Source organism: Ranitomeya imitator, chromosome 5 (assembly GCF_032444005.1).
Source record: "Ranitomeya imitator isolate aRanImi1 chromosome 5, aRanImi1.pri, whole genome shotgun sequence".
NCBI classification, from domain to species: Eukaryota; Metazoa; Chordata; class Amphibia; order Anura; family Dendrobatidae; genus Ranitomeya; species Ranitomeya imitator.
In genome coordinates, this window is record NC_091286.1 from 56,741,052 (window position 1) to 56,755,505 (window position 14,454).

Genomic DNA, 14,454 nt, shown 5'->3' on the forward strand with positions numbered 1-14,454 from the left:
AAAAGGCTCGGACCTTGTCTTGAGGGAAAATCACAAACACTTGGAGGCATCCAGGGTCATTCCTAAAAAGCATATCCACTGGGCTGGAACGAGGGGAGCCTGTATACATTTATCCACGAGCTCAGGGGAGGAAGAGTATCGCCAGAGATGCGAAGGCACTTTGCGAAGTCCTGGAAGGACAGACTCCTGATGAGAAGGTCGTCTGAGTATGGCAGAAAGATCACGCCTCAAGAGTGTAAGATGGACATGACAGCCGGCGAGAGCACAATGTGAACTGAAAATGCTGTTTGGGAATGGCGAAGCACAGGATTGTTTAGAGAGGGGAAAATCCGAATATGTAGGAAAAAACATCCCGTTGTCGATGGATGTTAGAAGCGTCCCTCTTTTATCGACGAGTGAGCATGTTCCTTTGGTGAAATCTGATGCCAAGACTCCAGATTGCAAGGCTGTGGTACTAGTCCCTGAACCAACGTGCTGCATTAGAGATGAAAGAATTATCCCAGTCAGGCTGGTGAAGACCCTGACTGATAGAGGAAGGATCGTGAAGGGACTGTATCGCTGTGGTCGGTGATGCCATGGGATGCGACAGCGACGAAGAGCACTCCGGGGGAGGTATAGTGTAGTCTATATCCCAGCCTCAGTAAAATGAGGCTGTAAGACAGAATACCCCATGACCTGTTAATCCCATGCATCCTTTGCAGGGAAAAACAACGGGGCCTCAGGGTTAGAGCACTTACCCGGGGTTGTTGCCCAATGGTGCTGCAGGTCCGATAAACTAAGGTGAGATTTTGATCCCAGGACCCCATGCAGCCAAAGTAATGAGCGAACGTCAAACAGATTCGAGAAGAACATCTTAAGCCCCTCGTAAATCTATGGAGTCCGAAAAAGGATTTGTTTTTTTTGTTTGTTTTTTTAAACACCAAAAAGGGGCGTCTAAGCTTTGCCGCGGAGAAGAATTGCGCTTTCCTCCCGTAGCATCAGAGACAAGCTGAGTCAGCTTCACTCTAAATAAATAGCCACTCTGGAAGGAAGAGATGTCAGAGACTTTTTTGCAGACAGAGTCCGTTTTCTATTCAATGAGTCATAAAAAGAAACCTTCTGAACGTGATGGCATGCGTCGCTGATAGTGCAGCACAGCTAGCCGCATCCAAAAAGGCGACCAGGATACCATGGCTTTAGCTACCCCAGCAGCGGCATACGATGGATAATGCTGAACCAAAGGTCTCAAAGACGGAGCGAGTCAGAGTCTCTAACAGTCCGTGGGTGATGATCCATCCAGCCAGGATAGAAGGATTCTGAATACAGAAATGAATACTGGCGGGTTCACCGCAGGAGATTCAGCTCAATCTTTCCACAGATCAAAACAAGGGGTGTACCACGCCTCAAGAGGCGGCTGACCCTAGAGACGTTTAACAGGTTGCTCTCAGCGCTGGTTAAGTATAACCCGGACCTCCGGGTGAATGGTAAATGCTGTATGAGGGTGATTAGTCCTCTTGAAGGGCACTATGTGTTCTGGGACGGAACCGCAATCCTCGTCAACCTTTAGAGTCTGATTGACAGGCTCAATAAGCGAGTCCCTCATTTACTGGAAATCTGGAGAGCGCTGATCTGGGAAACATCCAATTCAAACTCAGAGTCTTGTTCTGTAAATCACTGGTGATGGAGAGTGAGAAACAGAGCTCACGGACGCCAAAGCCCGAGATTGCTCGGGTAATCGTACCACAGATCCGATTTCCAGACGCTTATGCGGTTCTAGAATACTTGCGCCCCTGCTAGCCGATGACTCCAGTGTAGGAGAGGATCCATTTATAGCAGACCTGCTAAACGCTCCGATCCACAGAGGAATTCAATCTCTTTTGGCCAGATAAACCACGGATTGCTTCATTGATGAAGCCCCTCAGGGGAACTAGGTACACTGGGATTGGTGCAATAGAGGGCTCCTGAACGCATTTGAGGGCGTGGGTTTTGCAAGTTAGTTAAAACTAATAGTCTTATTGGACCCTTTGGGAGCTTGGACCGTAACGCTGTCATGGCGCCTCTAAGGAAACTGCATGCAGAGTCGTTGTAAATGCCACACTGTCGCCCCTGTGAGTGGGCCCCAGAAATGCGCCCTCGCTGCTAGAGTAAGCCCCCCTGCCAGCGTCGCCGCGGACCATCTGTCCAGTGCTGCTGCTGGTCTAGGACCATGCTACAGGGAGAAAGGGGTTACCCTCAATCAGCCATCCCTTTAATAGGGAGGTGTAGAGTGACTTACACCTCGGCCGAAGCTGGGGACAACATTTTTGCGACCAATGCGTTACCTCAGGTGTTAAGCTGACAGTTCCGGAGGATTCAGCTTACCCAGGTCCTGCTCTTGTGTCCCCGGGGAAGGTGTCGGTGTCCTCAAGCCTCGCAGCGCTTCTGTCAGCGCTGCTGTTACTGCCACCACTGTCAGGAAGCCGGCTCCGATCCTGAGGTGTAGAAAGATGGCCGCCGAGAGCAGGAGGGGCGCCTCTCATTTAGGCCGAGAAGCGGCAGAAGTATGGGTGGTGCCATGAAAAACATGGCCTAGGCCGGCTAGAAGCCGGGGACTAAATTTGTGAAGTCTACCAGAAATGAGCGCCGGCGGCGCAAACAGATAGATGAATAAAGCGGTGTGGAACACCGCTGGACGCTGTGACACCGCTCCCCCCAGGGACCAGGACCCCGTCTCTGCGACCAGATGGTGCCAGCCGCAGTCATGCTCACAGCTTGAGGTGATGTAGCTTGCGGTGTGGCTGGTCGTTGGACTCCCCTCTCAATCCACCATCCCCATAGTCAGGGGGGTGGAGAGGGTCTTTCTGCCTCCTTCCATCATCCGCTTTAAATCAGTGGTGATGCAGTGGGTGCTGCACGGACGCCATAGTAGACCCTCTGTTGTGAAACAGGGCAGAATGTCCGGCTGTAGGCCTGGCTCCAGGAGAGGATACATAGAGGTGACACACTATGTGCTCGCCCGTTGCTGGTGTGGGGAGATAGGGACCGTGAAGGAACCGTCGCCCCTGATGTGAGCTCAGGCATGGCTTCCCATGTCGCAGGAGAGGGTACGGGGAGGTATACTCCGCGTGCTCGCCTGTTGATGATTCGGGGGAGATGGGAGCCTTGAAAGGATCCATCGCCCCCTTCACTACGTTAATTAAAAAATAAAAATTTACAGAAAAAAACGTTGGGGTCTGAACCAGACCCAAGTGCCTCCTACAGACACTAAGCAAGAACTGGTTCTCTGGGAGCCAGCAGGAGGGTGTATATTGCTGAGGAGGAGCTAACTTTTTTTGTTTCAACTTATTGTCCTCCTAGTGGCAGCAGCATAACACCCCATGGTCTGTGTCTCCCAATGAGGCGTAGGAGAAAAAATTTTTTGCAGGACCCTGGTCCAGTGACCACATCAGCATTTTGCAGTTTAAGGACCAGAGCCCTGCAAACTTCCTACCTGCTGACATCCTTGACATCTCATAATAACATAGTAACATAGTTATTAAGGTTGAAGGAAGACTTTAAGTCCATCTAGTTCAACCCATAGCCTAACCTAACATGCCCTAACATGTTGATCCAGAGGAAGGCAAAAAAAAAAAAACCATGTTGGAAAGAGTAAGCTCCACACTGGGGAAAAAAAATTATTTCCCGACTCCACACACGGCAATCAGACTAGTTCCCTGGATCAACGCCCTAACAAGGAATCTAGTATATATACTCTGTAACATTATACTTTTCACGAAAGGCATCCAGTCCCCTCTTAAATTTAAGTACTTAATCACTCATTACAACATTATATGGCAGAGAATTCCATAGTCTCCCTGCTCTTACAGTAAAGAATCCGCGTCTGTTATTATGCTTAAACCTTCTTTCCTCCAGACGTAGAGGATGACCCCTTGTCCATGTCTCAGGTCTATGATTAAAAAGATCATCAGAAAGGTCTTTGTACTGTCCCCTCATATTTATACATTAAAATAAGATCACCCCTTAGCCTTCGTTTTTCCAAACTAAATAGCCCCAAGTGTAATAACCTATCTTGGTATTACAGACCCCCCAGTCCTCTAATAACCTTGGCCGCTCTTCTCTGCACCCGCTCTAGTTCAGCTATGTCTTTCTTATACACCGGAGACCAGAACTGTGCACAGTATTCTAAGTGTGGTCGAACTAGTGACTTGTATAGAGGTAAAATTATGTTCTCTCTTCTCTTATGACTTGTAGGCCCAAAGAGACATCATGTGTTGTGCCGCAATGTAACGACACTGTGCCAGAAGAGAACTCAGAAAGCTGGCAGGTAGGATGAAGTTTGCCGGGCTCTGGCCCAACGACCATGGACTACCGATGTGACCACTAGGTCGGGGTCTGAGAATCTTTTTGCCTACAGTCTTCATAATCCACTCAGGCTCTGATATGTAGATCACTTTATTTTACGCCCAAAAGTTTTATTATTGGATACATACATACAAGCTTCCAAAATACTTTCTGCATCAAGTTCTCAGTTTCCAAGATCTCGGCTTGTGGTCATTTAAAAGAAATAAGAACTTTTAGTCCAGCACTTAAAAACTTGTCCTGATCATGGCACAGGCACGCAGGAGCCTGACTCCTTACTAGACACAGCTCTGATAACCGGACTGTCACAAGTCACGCGCCTGTCAATCCATCCAACAACCAGGACATATATTGGAGGACACTTGAATGAGTACTCAATGACTTCAAGCAGAGATCTTGAAAATAATGAGGAATAGCTAATCTGAGCTAATCTGGAAATGGTATAATTTTGCATAAACGACAATAACCTTTTAAAGGGAATCTTTCAGCTAATTTTTACAAATGGAAATAGAAATATAACTATATATGTGTACCATAATAGAAATTATAACTTTTTTTTATAGTGCTCAGATGTGCCAGTCATGAGCCTGAAAGCCTTATGCATAGCAGGCTGGTAATGAACTGGGGGAGTGACAGTGTACTTGGAAAAGGAGTCCAACTACATAGAAACTCCCCCAGTGCCCTTCCAGTCTCATTTGCATATGGCATCTTAGATTTCTTATGGCTGGCACATCCGATATACAATGCCTACAAGTAGTATTCAACCCCCTGCAGATTTAGCAGGTTTAATAAGATGCAAATAAGTTAGAGCCTTCAAACTTCAAACAAGAGCAGGATTTATTAACAGATGCATAAATCTTACAAACCAAAAAGTTTTGTTGCTCAGTTAAATTTTTATAAATTTTAAACATAAAATTGTGGGTCAATTATTATTCAACCCCTAGGTTTAATATTTTGTGGAATAACCTTTGTTTGCAATTACAGCTAATAATCATCTTTTATAAGACCTGATCAGGCCGGCACAGGTCTCTGGAGTTATCTTGGCCCACTCCTCCATGCAGATCTTCTCCAAGTTATCTAGGTTCTTTGGGTGTCTCATGTGGACTTTAATCTTGAGCTCCTTCCACAAGTTTTCAATTGGGTTAAGGTCAGGAGACTGACTAGGCCACTGCAACACCTTGATTTTTTGCCTCTTGAACCAGGCCTTGGTTTTCTTGGCTGTGTGCTTTGGGTCGTTGTCTTGTTGGAAGATGAAATGACGACCCATCTTAAGATCCTTGATGGAGGAGCGGAGGTTCTTGGCCAAAATCTCCAGGTAGGCCGTGCTATCCATCTTCCCATGGATGCGGACCAGATGGCCAGGCCCCTTGGCTGAGAAACAGCCCCACAGCATGATGCTGCCACCACCATGCTTGACTGTAGGGATGGTATTCTTGGGGTCGTATGCAGTGCCACCATCCAGTCTCCAAACGTCACGTGTGTGGTTGGCACCAAAGATCTCGATCTTGGTCTCATCAGACCAGAGAACCTTGAACCAGTCAGTCTCAGAGTCCTCCAAGTGATCATGAGCAAACTGTAGACGAGCCTTGACATGACGCTTTGAAAGTAAAGGTACCTTACGGGCTCGTCTGGAACGGAGACCATTGCGGTGGAGTACGTTACTTATGGGATTGACTGAAATCAATGTCCCCACTGCCATGAGATCTTCCCGGAGCTCCTTCCTTGTTGTCCTTGGGTTAGCCTTGACTCTTCGGACAAGCCTGGCCTCGGCACGGGAGGAAACTTTCAAAGGCTGTCCAGCCCGTGGAAGGCTAACAGTAGTTCCATAAGCCTTCCACTTCCGGATGATGCTCCCAACAGTGGAGACAGGTAGGCCCAACTCCTTGGAAAGGGTTTTGTACCCCTTGCCAGCCTTGTGACCCTCCACGATCTTGTCTCTGATGGCCTTGGAATGCTCCTTTGTCTTTCCCATGTTGACCATGTATGAGTGCTGTTCACAAGTTTGGGGAGGGTCTTAAATAGTCAGAAAAGGCTGGAAAAAGAGATAATTAATCCAAACATGTGAAGCTCATTGTTCTTTGTGCCTGAACTACTTCTTAATACTTTAGGGGAACCAAACAGAATTCTGGTGGGTTGAGGGGTTGAATAATAAATGACCCTCTGAAAAGACTTTTCACAATTTAAAAAAAAAAATAAACAAAGAAATAACATTCTTTTTTGCTGCAGTGCATTTCACACTTCCAGGCTGATCTACAGTCCAAATGTCACAATGCCAAGTTAATTCCAAATGTGTAAACCTGCTAAATCTGCAGGGGGTTGAATACTACTTGTAGGCACTGAATATATCTCTCAAAAAGGACAAGTGGACAAGCAGCTATAAGGCCATACCACTACTTCCATAAGTAAAAACTTTCTTACCGCTCCCCTTTAACCTTAAAAATTAAAAGTGCAATCTATTTAATCATAAATACGACCAGTCCCTACAGTAATTCATATTATATGTGCAAAATACAGGGGGTGATATATGAGGAGCATCAGCCCGAGATGACTTCAGGCGTTAGACGCTCCTTCCTAAACAATGCTTTTGGTCACATTTCACAAGGCAGAAACTTCTACAAAAGTGTAATGTTACTCACATTATTTCTACTCCCCCTGGGGATCCTGAAGGCAGTGTGAGATCTTTGCTGGATGATGAGTCCGTAGTGCATTCAGGGTCAGACACAGAATCGCTGACGGAGGGCTCGCTATTGCTGGGGGACGCATCCCTCTGAAATTTAGTGCTGGTAGGAGTGGGGGGACTCTCGCCTTCCCTGAACGCATCACTTATAAACAAGCCTTCGTGAGTCAAGTAGGCCAGATCGTTGTCCGCATTGCTTTCGCCGCTTAGACTTTTCGGAGGTGCCATTACCTCCATTTCTCTGATCCGCTGATTCTTATCCAAAACCATGAGCACAACGCTGCGGATAACGTTTATTGTGGCCTGTGAGGAAAGAGAATTATTAAAGAATAAATGGTGAATAGTAGATATAATTCAAGACTTATAATGTCATCTTTGCTAATGAACGTCGACCTGATCCCCTCCGTGGCAGCCGGTCTTCACTTCTGCGTCCGGCATCCTGGCCGCCTCTGGCATTTATTAGTCCCTGCGACATCAAGACAAGCTGGTACCAGAAATGCAGACCTGCTGCCATGGAGGAGCAGCGAAAATCGAAACTCGACTGTGAATATAATTTTAGGTCACCAAAAATAACCAAAATGGCTTTAATTTCCAACTTTATTATGTGCTAACTTAAATTTTAGGGAAATTCTACACTCCACCAAATTTCTAAATAAGGAATATAAGTCTCTAGGGTATTACTCAATACAAACAAATCAATAATATGAGACGAGTGCATGCAGCACAGGAATTATGAGCTGTAGGACAACTGTACATCCAGGAAACTGATGCCAGCGGTCAGGTGGAGGCACAAGGCTTCGGTCAGGGCTGGCATCTCAAGGACATACGTCCCATTATTGGTAGCGGAGCATCAACATGGAAAATGGCATCAGCGGAGATCCAGCATCTGTCACCCCTGCCGATCACTAGAATGAGTGGGCAGCACCTCGCCGCTTCACCTTCACTATGGTTTTATCATCAAAGGCCATATCGGAAGGAGGCAAATTACAAAGCGGTTTCTTTGCGTTCCCACTTTGTGTAATTTTGCTCCTTTATTACCGTTGCTGTATAATAATGCCAGCAGCAACAAATTTCCCCTGGTGACAAAAGAGATCTTGATGCCTTTTAATTATTTTTCTTTTCATGTTTTTCTAATCAACTGAAGCTGTAAAATGGGAAAAATCCCAATATAGAAAAAGAAATGGTAAGAGTGTTTCTGCAGATACAGGTTTCGTACTGAAAAGGAAGAATTTGATACCAAACATCCTCTGATACGAGTTCCTTTGACAGAAAAGATATACCGTATATCTTTATTTTCCTTGCCTGGCTGTGTTGTTCCTCAGATGGTAAAGCATTTTTATTAAAAAAAAAATAAAAAGGCCAAGGATGATGTTCAGCTTTCTTACCTTGACTCTCTGAAGAAAAATTGTAAATTTAGCAAAAATGTTTTGCAGCAAATCGAACCATTGAGAAAAATTCATCATTCGCATCTGATCGGCGAGCCTGCAGCAACGAAACTACGGTGAATACACATACAAGATACAGGGGGACAAAACTAGCTGTGTGAAGACATTGATCACGCAGAAGAATAAAGTGAAACGATTCCGCTTACTGCTCCACAAAAAAAACAATACATACATGCACTTACAAAGTAAATGTATAGTTCATCCATCAGGTTAAACCGCGGACTCAAAAATTCTCCATGTCTAAACGTCGTAATGAACAGTCAAAACTTTTTTTTTTAATAACCCACTTACATTTTTCCCAACATATGCTATGCTAACCTCCCAAATAAGCTGTGCCAAATACGTATAGCAGTCTGGTCTGCCCCAGCTTCCTATGGTAGACTAACCCGGGGATATCCGCCTTATTCATAGTCAGAAATGGAGCCCTCACACTGACGACACCTTCAATAATCGCTAATGTGATTGCATAATGTAAATCTAACCGATCTACAGCAATAAGAAAACTGAGCATTGTTGTCCGATGCTTGTCCAGACTTTTCTTTTAATTCTAAGCCATCATCAGAAAATCACTAACTTAAGGCAGTATTCCCATCTCCAAGATCCTATCCAAATATGTAGCAGGTTTAATGATATTATTATTAATAATAATAGCAAATACCTCTATTTAGAAATCCAGTATAGTTTTACTGATGCGCTATGTCGCTTACCCCATGTGCAGGGCATTGTAGTAGCTTAGGTATCCATGGTTACGACCACAAACTAGCTGATTGTCACTATATGCATGGTCACAACCATGGATACCCAAGTTACTGCAATGCCCTGGACTTGGGGAAAGAGATATGTCTCATCAGAACAACTATACTAGATTTCTTACTGGAGGGATTTGCTAATATTATTATTATACCTACTACATATTGGGGGATAGGATTTTGAGAGACGGGAATACCCCTTTAACTGTAGCAATAAATCTATAACTGCAGGACAGATAACTGCCCAGGACCTCAGGTCACAAGTAATACCGCAAATGGTGACTGCTACAGTAACGAAGCAGCTATTGTTCCTGTGTTAAGCTATACCTGCAGTGCTGGGTAAGACTGGTAACATATACTTACTTAGTGACCAGCTCAGAATCTATCTCATCAATTTGTGAGACTGTGCTAACCACACACTGAGGAGAGAAAGGAAAAAAAAAGGAATTAACAGAGATATAAAAGAAAACAAGCAGATTCGTCCCAGAAAATCCACACGCATATACAGCACGCATATAGTTTTCAAATAGATGTGTCAAGGACAGATCCCCATATTTAATCATTTAGGACATAGTACAACTCATGCTCCTTATTCTAGAAACTCAAGACATATGTGTTTACCTGCCTGCACTGTCTTTACTAAAACACTCTACTACCTGAAAAATCCCGTTATAAATAAGTACTCTGTCATGTAAAATATAACCGCCATATATTCACCTCCCCGACCGGTGCTGCGCTAGTGATGATGGCGCTGGGTCTACCGAGCAGGGCCCTCACTCCTCTTGGTATCTGTTTTGATCTGTGTTTATTGTTATGCTGTAATGTCTATTGTCTGTACAAGTTCCCTCTATAATGTAAAGTGCTGTGGAATATGTTGGCGCTATATACATAAAATTATTATTATTATTATTATTATTATTATTACTGAGGCACGCGTGACCTTGTTTTGCCACGTGAGCCTCCCAGCCAATTGGTGGCCGCCATTGAGCTGCTGCTCCCTGATTTTCCTCGAACAAGTGAAATTCGTGAACACGCAGCAGAACAACAGTGGCTGAAGATTGTCACAAGACCTGGAGTCGACATCCTTTTAACAACTACAGTGCAGGAGGAAAGCATCTGTTATTTATTTATTTTTTCTCTGATCGCCCATGACGGCACCACGGAGAGAGGGGATCCGCCCACCAAGGACAGGAAACCTACGGATAAAAAGGCGGTACCACTCTCCTGCATCAGTTGGTTTCCTGTCCTTGATGGGAGACCTACGGACTTACCAGTCAGCGTTGGAATTCCGGGGCCAACCAGTCCGATTCAGGCAGCTGGGGTCCCTCTGCCTCGGCTGGGGTGGTGACCCGAGGCACCACCGCTGGGGGCTAGTGGGCCTCAAGGGTGCGTGGAGGAGGTGACAAGGAGTTCGCGGTCACCTCCTCAGGTAAGATGCAGCAGCGGCAACATCCAGGGGGGTCCCTCTGTGGTTGCGGGAGGTGCGGCGTGGCCCTCCCCTAGCTCGCGTCAGCCTGCACACTGCAACGCCATCGGAGCGTCTGCGCAGGCGCCAGCGTTTCAGCGCTCCTCGTGCCGGCCGGGCGCTACTGCGCAGGCGCCGGGAAGTAGAAAAAAAAAAAAAAAAAAAAAGAGGAGCAGCGGGAAAGTTTAAATGGGAGGATTTACTTCCCCCCAGTGGCTCTGCAGTATATTGGCAGGAGCCTCAGGAGCAGTCGTGTCAGCGCCAGCGTAGCAAGTGTTGTTTTGCGCAGACCAGCAGCAGCAGTATGAGCGACCCGGCATCTCCCTTGCCTGAATCACCTCCACCTATAGCATCGCCGCAGCAGCAAAAAAGGCGGCAGCAGAAAGGTTACCAGGACACCAGCAAAGAACGCCAAAGGTCTCAACACAGCAAGGAGTCCAGCACGGCATCGGGGAAAAAGCCAGAGGCTGAGAATTCCCAACCGGTATTTATGGGTCCTGGAGGTGGTAAGTTGATCTTCGTGAAAGTTAGAGACAGTAAGATTATTATTTGTCTCTTTTAGGGAAGGAAAAGCGTAGGTAAAACCAAGCACAAGGTCTGTGCCATCTGTAAAGAGGATCTTCCACTCGCCTGGGAGAAGCAGCTATGTAATTCCTGCATACAGCAGACGGTATCAGAAAGCCTGCCCGGGTTTGCAACAGATCTTAAAAACCTGATTAAAGAGCAGGTAGAAGACACCTTTAAATCCCTTAAAAGGGGAAGAAAACGGAGAAGGACCAGACACAGGTCCCCGTCCCCAGTCTCTAAATCTGACAGCGATAGTGCGAGTTCGGAATCCTCCGACTCCTCCTCCGCGTCTTCGTCATCCACTTCTTCCTCAGGAGGTCACAATTGTTTCCCATTAGAGGACACTGATGGCCTCATAAAGGCAGTGAGGAGTACTATGGGGTTAGTAGACTCCCACCCTAAAAAATCAGCACAAGACATTATGTTTGGGGGCTTAGAACAAAAAAAGAGGAGAGCTTTTCCACTTAATGAAACAATTGCAGCGCTAATCAAAAAGGAATGGAAAAAACCCATGAAAAAGACTCTCCTAACTCCCAAAAGGAAATACCCCTTTGAGGATGAATCCTGCTCCTTTTGGGAAAAAGCCCCCAAATTAGATGTAGCAATAGCGAAAGCATCAAAGAAATTCGCTCTCCCGTTTGAGGACATGGGGGTCCTAAAAGACCCTATGGACAAGAAGGCGGATGCCTTCCTCAAGGGCTCTTGGGAGTCAGCGGGAGGAGGCCTGAAACCGGCAGTGGCAGCAGCATGCACATCTCGCTCCCTAATGATCTGGTTGAATCAACTAGAGGGTCAATTAAAGGGGAAAACTTCCCGAGACTTGATGCTGAAGACATTACCCGTAATAAGGGGAGCTGCGGCCTTTCTGGCTGACGCCTCGGCAGACTCTATAAGATTAGCTGCCAGGTCGGCAGTATTTGCTAATGCGGCCAGGCGTGCCCTCTGGCTTAAGAATTGGCCTGGCGATCTACAAACAAAAACAAAATTGTGTACTATCCCCTGCGAAGGGGAGTTTTTGTTCGGTTCCACATTAGATGATATCTTGGAAAAAGCAGGGGACAAGAAAAAGTCCTTTCCCTCTCTAGGTCTCCCCTCTTACAGGAAGCCCTTTCGAAACAAGAGGTTTTTCCGTAAGAACCCTGGGAGAGGCCAGGGAAAGTGGGAGGATAAGAGGAACAAGAACAAGGGGTTCATCTTTAACAAAAACCCCAGCGATACCAAGAAGCCTTCTCAATGAAGGTTCGCCCCAGGTGGGAGGGAGATTATCTCTCTTTCTCCCAGCCTGGAAAAAGATTACCTCCAGTCAATGGATTCTAAACATCATAGAATCAGGTCTGAGGCTGACATTCAAAAAATGGCCCCGTCCCTCTTTTACGATGACATCTATAAGATCTTCGGCAGAAGAACAGCTGGCACTGGAAAACGAGGTCATCGGGCTAGTAAAAAAGGGAGTACTCCTGGAGGTTCCCCCACAAGAAAGAGGGCAAGGGTACTATTCCCCTCTATTCCTGAGGAAGAAACCAGACGGTTCCTTCAGGACCATTATAAATCTAAAAAAACTAAACGATTACTTGGATGTTCAAGCATTCAAGATGGAAACGATAAAATCATCTATCAAAATGTTGTTTCCCCAATGCTTCATGGTGGTCCTGGACCTAAAGGACGCATATTATCACGTCCCAATACACAAGGATCACCAGAGGTTCCTCAGGATGGCAGTTCACATCAGGGGAGTCCTAAATCACTTCCAATTTTCAGCTCTACCATTTGGCCTTGCCATAGCCCCGAGGGTTTTCACAAAGCTGATAGCAGAGGTAATGGCTCACCTCAGGGAAGAAAATACCCTAATCGTTCCATATCTGGACGATTTCTTGGTGATAGGCTCCTCCCCGCAACATTGCGAGGATCAACTGGCAATAGTGATGCATTCTTTAAAGAAATTGGGCTGGCTAATAAACGTAGGGAAGTCCAGACTAATGCCTTCTCAGGTCCAGGAGTACCTAGGTCTCACTCTAGACTCCAAAAAGATGGAGTGTCGGCTCCCAGAGAACAAGATACAAAAACTAAAAAGTTTAGTATCAAGAACCCAATCTCTCCCCTCCATAACACTCCGTCAGGCCATGTCCCTCTTAGGCTCCATGACCTCTTGTATTCCAGCGGTCCAGTGGGCCCAATTACATTCGAGAGTCCTTCAATGGCAGATATTATCGGAGCAAATCCATCTAGGAGGGCATTTAGACGGGCAGTTGACTCTATCTCCTCGCACCAATCACTCTCTAACATGGTGGAAATCGCAGGAAAATCTTTCCCAGGGAGTCCCATGGGTAATTCAGGTCTCGAAAGTCCTGACTACAGACGCAAGCCCTTCAGGGTGGGGGGCCCATCTGGGCGACCTAGTAGCCCAGGGCATTTGGTCTCCATCTCTGGTAAACAAATCCTCCAACATGAAGGAACTCCTTGCAGTAAAATTTGGCCTTCAAGAATTCTTGGGGGTCCTTCACTCTCACCATGTAAGAGTAATGTCGGACAACCGGGTGGTAGTATCTTACCTAAATCACCAGGGGGGTACCCGTTCCAAAAATCTAATGGAAGTGACCGACTCAATCCTGCAAATAGCCGAGAGCAATCTCTTATCCCTAACAAGCCTACACATAAAGGGAGTAGACAATTACAAAGCAGACTTCCTCAGCCGGTCCAGCCTAAAACAGGGGGAATGGGAACTAAATCGGTCAATATTCACCCAGATCACAGAAAGATGGGGTGTTCCCAAAATAGATCTCTTTGCGAGCCATCTAAACAAAAAAGTAGCCTCCTTTTGCTCCCTATCTCCTCTGGGGAACCCAGTAGCGGTGGACGCTTTCCTGATATCTTGGGGTCACCATCTTGTCTATGCCTTCCCTCCTCTTATTCTGATTCCAGCAGTGCTGAGGAAGATTCGGGAGGACGGGGCGCTGGTCATCCTAATTGCCCCGTTCTGGCCGAAGAGACCTTGGTTCTCATGGATGAGGAAGATGTCAATATCCGACCCTTGGGTATTACCAGACCTTCAGGATCTATTGTCGCAGGGCCCAGTCTGTCACCCTCGAGTCAAGAACTTGCACTTGACAGCTTGGCTCTTGAAAGGAAATTATTAGAGAGCAGAGGGTTCTCTCCGGGGCTAATCTCAACCCTGTTACAAAGTAGGAAGCCGGTTACAACAAAACAATACGGCAAGGTATGGAAAAAATTTCTGTC

General features: G+C 46.3%; 1 protein-coding gene across 2 annotated transcripts in view; it reads right to left on the reverse strand.

Annotated features, from left to right (window-relative positions):
- Positions 1-14,454, reverse strand: part of VPS54 (VPS54 subunit of GARP complex) — a 92,007-nt gene that overhangs the window by 35,248 nt on the left and 42,305 nt on the right. For both annotated transcript variants that reach the window (XM_069768701.1, XM_069768702.1), the window contains exons 10-12: positions 9,552-9,607; positions 8,380-8,476; positions 6,954-7,297 (exon numbers count right to left, since the gene is read on the reverse strand). In XM_069768701.1, the coding sequence (XP_069624802.1) occupies positions 6,954-7,297; positions 8,380-8,476; positions 9,552-9,607 (497 nt within the window). The remainder of the gene's footprint in view (positions 1-6,953; positions 7,298-8,379; positions 8,477-9,551; positions 9,608-14,454) is intronic.